At 34.4% G+C, this 6,806-nt stretch overlaps 1 protein-coding gene across 3 annotated transcripts; it reads left to right on the top strand.

Moving 5' to 3' along the window:
* On the top strand, positions 884 to 5,766 carry LOC109331728. 3 transcript variants are annotated; one of them, XM_019566407.1, is made up of 6 exons: positions 891 to 1,436; positions 1,488 to 1,609; positions 2,877 to 3,041; positions 4,724 to 4,819; positions 5,088 to 5,234; positions 5,375 to 5,766. In XM_019566407.1, the coding sequence occupies exons 1-6, from the start codon at positions 1,004 to 1,006 to the stop codon at positions 5,507 to 5,509; spliced, it is 1,098 nt and encodes a 365-aa protein (XP_019421952.1). In that variant the 5' UTR covers positions 891 to 1,003; the 3' UTR covers positions 5,510 to 5,766. The 3 variants fall into 3 exon arrangements, with proteins under 3 accessions (XP_019421953.1, XP_019421952.1, XP_019421951.1); XM_019566408.1 differs by having other exon boundaries at positions 884 to 1,609; positions 5,088 to 5,295; positions 5,371 to 5,479; XM_019566406.1 differs by having other exon boundaries at positions 891 to 1,609.

Raw genomic sequence — 6,806 nt, 5'->3', positions numbered from 1 at the left:
TTTACTATTTATTTTTTATCACATTGACTCTTCGAAAAAGTAATTCAAATGAATATGAGATGATACATTAATTGTATATACATCTTTACATTCTCAGTGCATAAATTTAACACTCATAAAGATACCACAGTAACATTCACCACTAATTTATATTATTTGTTTTAAAAGGTAAAAAATAACTGAATAATAATTAATACACTACTAGTATATAATATTTTTACACAATTGCATAAAAGTTTATTGTTCCCCATGATATGATACTGATATTGGTCTAATATAAATTGGAGAGATATGTAATATTTTTTTAAACTACCACCTACAAATTAGTCCTCTAACACTAGTATTTTATATTAAGAGGAATGGTATTATTGGAAGGAATTATTTTCTAGTACTGTAAACTAGTCAGACGACCCTTGTATAAAGTATAGGAAAAAGTTTGTGGTATTAAGATTAAATTATATACTTCCTGACAATAAGAGAGAGGAAAGGATTTTTTCACTTTTACTTTTGACTTTTGTAAGTAGCATCAGTGTTTAGCTTAAAGAATACAAAAGAAGCAAAAGCTAGTCACAGATTCCAGAGCCTGAAGCATACCAAAGTTCCAACAACAAGACAAATCAGTGCCCACCTACCAACCCTATAAGAAAAGTGCACCCCACAAGTTAAAAAATTAAAAAATATTCCATGCACACTCTCAACTTCCATCCATTAACTATCTCAAATCCACAGTGTTTGTTTTGCTTTTAAAATATTTCTTTTATTCATATATTAATATATGATTGACTCAGAATATAAAATAAGATATACTATAGATATGTGATCTTTATCCTCTCCTCCAACAAGTTTGTTCCATAATCTATAATTAAACACTTCAAAATCTCTCTAAACACTTCCACACTTCAAAATCTGTCTAAACACTTCAACACTTCAAAATCACCCTTAACACTTTAAAATCTCTCTACTTTCAGCACACACTTTCTCTATTTAGTTTCTCTCTCTTAACATGCCTGTTATCACAGAAACAACAACAAAAGTAGTGGCAGAAAACATGAAATGGAGAAAACCCAGAAACCAAATCAACATTACAGAAACAGATCCAAACCTACAAACCCCTTCACTAACCCAATCCACAACTTGCAAATCCACCATTTCCTCTCTCTTACTCTCAACTTTCTTCAATAACAACAACAACAATGAAAACACCACCACCAACACCACCAAAAACAACAGAAACCACCACCATAGCAAGAAAAAAACAAACTTTTCTGCTGCATCAACCTTCAGGGGCTTGGGCTGCACCGCCGGAGCACCGCAAGAGGTGTCGGTTCCAGCTATGATTCGAAGCTCAGCTGATTGGGAGGTGAATAAGAAAAAGAAAGGAAGAAAAAAGAAACACAAGAGTACTAAGAACAGTAACATTGTTATTATTCCAGAAGGTTCTAATTCTAATAACAATAATAATAATCTTGGTTATGTGGATTTTCAAGATGTTTGGTGTGGCCCTGGAATTGGGTTCTCAACTGATGCAGCATCTGTTGATCATGTTGTGACAAGGAAGAATGTGTCTTCAAGAGGGAAAATTGATGTTGAGAAGATAACTCATAGAGAGGTATTCTTATATCTGCATTTTCATCATTGATTCTTTTTTCTGGTTCTTACCCTTTTGTTTTGGAACCACTTGGTGTTTAAATCTGTTGAAAAGTTTGGGTTTTTCCTTGTCTACCTCTGAATTCTGTGTTTGGGCATGATTGGATTAATAGTATAATTAATTCTTTATTTAATAAGTTTTTTTATTTATAAATAAACTAGAAGAAAGTTTATTTTCATAATGTTATTAACAATTTTGTATTTTCATAAGGTAAAACAAGTATATCTATAAGCTTGTTGAAATAATTTTTAAAAACGAAAAATCCTACACTACTTTGATAAGCTTCTGTTATAGAAGTAAGTTTTTTCTTACCACCCTAAATAAACGACTTATATTAGAAGTTTTTCCTGCAAATTGATCATTTACATCACAAGAAACAAAATGTATGGTACTCACCGTGTATGAGTTCTACACTGTCACTGTATAGAATGATGATGTGATGATCGTGTATAAATCTTTACATTGTATAGAATGTCATTATCCTTTGGAATTCTTTTCTTGATTGATTTCTGTTGCTAAAGTTTTGTTCAAAAATCACCATATTAATAGCAAGATAAAAACTAACCATGACTATTGGTTTTCTATTGATTAACTTTGAAGTGCACATCAACAAAAAAACTTTGAAGGGTTCTTATTTTTTGTTTTTTATACACACTTATACATTTATACTCCCCTATCTTATAGGAGTATTTAATTTTCCACAAATTAAGAAAATCAAATCAATTTTAAAAACAACATATATCTTTGTATTATGGGCCTAAACCCTGAAGCCTATGATCGTGTAATATATATCAATCGCTATCACTTCTTCCTTATGCGTGCAGAATTCCTTTTTCTAGGTACATACTCAAGGAAAGACTCTTTATTGGTTTGTTATGTTGTATCCATCCATGTTTCAATAGTTGTGAAGCTTGTGTGTTAAGAATGCAATACACTTTGTGAATTATATTTTTTCTTTCTTTTTTGATGAACATTTTGTGATTGAATTTGAACTATATTGAAGTGAAAAAGAGACAGACACACTCTATTCCACATGTGTCTGTGTGCGATCATGTGCGTGTTTGTGTTTATTTCTTGTGTTTTTTGATAAACACGTGAGTGATTAGTTTGCTGAATTTTGTTTGAATTGTGTTTATTGTAAGGTTTATAATCATTTTAGTTTCAATTGCTTTTGGGTATGGATGATTATGAAATAACTAACCGTGTTTCGTCACAAATATATTGGCAGGGTTCATCTTATTTGGGAAGGCGTCCTGTCACTCCAGAAACCATCTCGTTTCTGGACACTGATCCTGACATTTTCGCAGCCTCGGATTCCTTTGGACCTGCGGCTCCATACTATCGCCATATTCAAGATCCTTCATCTGATGATTCATCTGATGGTTTTGCTGAGGTAGGCTCATGCTCTAAAACCCTTTTCATGTGTTCAAATTGTGCTTACTGTTAAGTGCAGATTCGTGTCATTGAAAGTGGTTCATAAAAAACTTAAAAGTTTGGTTTCTTTCAATTGTTAACTGACACACATTGCATGAAGTTAGTTTGTGGTATATAACATCTTTTTTAATGTCCCATGTTATTCATTGACATAAAGTGATTTTTTCTATATACTTAACAGGGTCATTTGTGTTTTATGGTATAGTTGCCATTTCGGTCATTCTTTATTATTATTATTATCATATCCTTTCTCTTATGTCTTGGTAATTCATGAATGTAGAGGTTTTACTTTATTTAGATTATAATGACATTGATGCACTACCCCGACTAGTTTACGGAGTATAATACTTACTACTCAGCTGAACATTGTTAAAGTTCTAATATATGTATTATGAACGACGTTATTTCATTTATTTTATGTGTTTTTTGAGATGTTTGCCAAATTGATGGTATATTTAACCCAAAATTTAAGGACCTAGTTAGATTGGCATTTTAAATGTCTTGCATTATTCATTGTTTAAAGGAACTGGTTAGATTTCATAATGAAAGTGTAAGTATATAGAAACATTATGTTATATCCAGGCCATTCAGAAAATCCAAAATGAACTGAACTGCTCTGGAAATTGAACTGACCCATCCAAAACCAGTTTTTCTAAACCATTCTAATAACTGCTGAACCAATTTTAATATTATAGAATATAGAGTGGTGTTAACTAATCTGAAATCCAGTGCAATTAACTGGAATTCACCAAGTCATTATCTTTCTTCATCTTCCTGAGCCAGTTATGGCCCGACCAGTTATGGTTTCATATTGAAAACACATTATATTTCGGAAGAACTTGTTGAAGCTTAAACAGCAACAAAGCTTCACAGCTTGCAGCAATGGTGGGTCTGAAGTAACTTGTTGGAGCTGAAACAGCAAGAAAGCTTTACAGCTTGCAACAATGACGGGTCTGAGAAACTTCTTGAAGCTGAATGAGAAGCAAAGCTTGCAACAATGGTACATCCGAAGAACATGATGCAGTTGATATCGAACACCGAGACTTGTTGGCGATATTTCGGTTTCAATGTCTCTGATAATCTATCACTGGCGAATGAGTCCCAACAACCCATTTTTGTGAACCAGAGCAGCGAAAGTGCCGAGGGAAGATGAGTGAGAACCAGATGTGAACATTGGCTTCATGAGTCAACTTGCCAATTTCGTAATAACCAGTTTAGTTCATAAGTGGTTGACGAAATGTAAAGTTGAGTTTTCTAATGCAAGGGTAGCCCACTGCACAAGGCTGCCACCTAGTGAAGTACTGGGAGGGTAGTTGTATGCAATCTTACCCTCACAATAGAAGAGTTGTTTCTAGGATTTGAACTCATGACCTCCAGGTCACAAGGCAAGCAGCCTTACCGTTGCTCCAAGGCTCACTCTCGAAAGTTCAGTTTTCTAATTATCATCTAAAAATCCACTTTCCAAAAACTGTGCGCTTTGAGAACCAGTTCCAAAAACTGGCTTAACTCCATTTTGGTTTAGTTTTTGAACCATGCCAAGCCATGAACACTCCTAGTTATATTCAGTTTTGTCTTGGCTTAAATTTTATTGTAGTCTAGCTAATATTGCATTTCTTGATTGTTGTTGCTGTCATTTTGAAGATTTTGCTTCAAGGTGGTCTACTAATGGGGGGACGATTAAGTAGGCATGACCGCTTCAGAGGCTTGAGACTTAATATTGATAACATGACATATGAGGTGAACATTAATTATTTGTATATTTCTAAGCTATATACTTATTTTTCCGATTTAAGCAAGGGTATTCCCACTCCTATGGGTAAAGAACCAATCCCTTTCGGGGTGCGTGATTGCTCATCCCAACAAGTGTCGCTCTCAAGAATCGAACTTTGGAATCTAGTGGGGTCTTACACTATTAGACCAATGCCTTGTTGGTTCTAAGCTATATACTTTCTATGCACATAAATCTGTTCTATGTTTCTCAACATTTCTGGTTTGTGTTTGATAGCAATTGCTTGATCTCAGTGAAAGAATTGGTTATGTGAATGCTGGACTTAAAGAAGATGAGATGGGATGCAACATAAGGAAGACTAAGTTTAAATTTTCACATGATGCATCAAAGAATCTAATAGATAAAAAGTGCACCATTTGTCAGGTAAGATTGTAAAATTGAACCAAAATTCTTATTTTCTCATCTCATTGCTTTTCTTCCTCATACTGGATATAATTGCTGTTAGGTTTATAAGATATGTTTAAATGATTAAAATATCTATTGTTTTGATTCTGTGAGCACAGGAAGAGTATGAAGCAGATGATGAGCTGGGGAAGCTGAATTGTAAACACAGCTATCACGTTCGGTGTATAAAACAATGGGTTGCGCAGAAAAATTTCTGTCCAGTTTGCAAGCAACAAGTCGTGGCTCGACACTGAGTGTCACAATCCTATGTTTTTTTGGGACTACTACTTATTTTCATCCTTAAGTTGGTGCATAGATTTTTCGGATCAAATACAAATTTAAGATTTTTCGTTTTTTGCTATGTTTTTAGAACTTCAGCCTCCTTTGCTGGGAATCTGCAATACATATTATTGGGTAAAGGTTTCATAATTGGATGAGAACTTGGCATATTATAAACAAGAGTTGGCATTGCCCTTGAGCAAGTAATCCTTTTTATGGAGTTTGTGGTAAATTAGTTTTTTTATCTTTGTGATGCTTATCATCTGCCCCCATTTCGGGGTTTTATGGTAATTGTCTGTGTTGCAAACTCTCAGCTTACACATTAAGAACTTGGGAGCAAGGGTCTTACCCGATCTCAAAGCCAAGGTTCACACCCTATGTGATACAATTTTATAGATTCAAGCTCAAATTGATCTTCTTTCAATTTCTATTTCTTGCATTACCAGTCCTCTATGACGCATGGATTGACGCCGATTTTTTGAGCTTGTGTGTGTAAAATCCTTCAACATGGCAAGATCCATGGAGAGGAGAGTTAAAAACTCGAATTGTTTTTTTTTGTTCGAACAATAGTTCATTTCTATCCTTCTGGGTACACCAACACAACACCCTGACAATGCTTGCAATCTCATCATTGTCATGTTCAATCCAGAACCCAAAGTGGCAAACCACTGGACAAAACCAAAATCTTAGCCATTGCCAGAAACTATCACCTTCATCAATTCTTTAGCCACAGTGGAGAGGCGAAACGAAAAGTGGTGAAGCAGTGGACAAAGCAAGAACAGATGAATCAAAGATTCCTCCCCATTTTCACATAAAGGACAGACATTTTGAACACTCATTCCCCTCTTGATCAGATTAAGAGGAATTTTCCCTTAGTGAAAGACCTCCACAATAGGTTTCGCTTTTCATTTGAGTCTGTAACTTCCATAACCTTTTCCAATTCACAACTTGACCATTAAGGGAAGAACCAACTAAGGAAGAACATCCAAAAATCATCCAATTGCAAGTTGATTTCATTGGGAGCAAAATGACATAACAATAAGGTTGTTGTTTAATGACTAAAAGGTCAATGGTTCAAACCTTGGAATCAACCCCTCTATTGTTTGTAAAGGTGAGACTGCATACATATACTTTCCCTATACTTCATTAGATGGGAGCTTCATGCAATAGACTGACCTTTTCATTGCAAGTAAACCCATTTATCACTTGTGTCAAACCAACTTAAAATATTGTTTTTAATTTGATATATGCCTCAGAATGGTAGAAAATTGA

This window comes from Lupinus angustifolius, chromosome LG17 (assembly GCF_001865875.1).
Source record: "Lupinus angustifolius cultivar Tanjil chromosome LG17, LupAngTanjil_v1.0, whole genome shotgun sequence".
Lineage (NCBI taxonomy): Eukaryota > Viridiplantae > Streptophyta > Magnoliopsida > Fabales > Fabaceae > Lupinus > Lupinus angustifolius.
The sequence above is the reverse complement of the archived record's forward strand: the minus strand, read 5'-3'. Positions and strand labels throughout refer to the sequence as shown.

Coding starts and splice junctions, on each gene's coding strand:
- LOC109331728 (XM_019566406.1), top strand. CDS start 1,004: ATGCCTGTTATCACAGAAACAACAACAAAAGTAGTGGCAGAAAACATG. Junction 1,610..2,876: donor AGAAGATAACTCATAGAGAG/GTATTCTTATAT, acceptor ATATATTGGCAG/GGTTCATCTTATTTGGGAAG. Junction 3,042..4,723: donor CATCTGATGGTTTTGCTGAG/GTAGGCTCATGC, acceptor GTCATTTTGAAG/ATTTTGCTTCAAGGTGGTCT.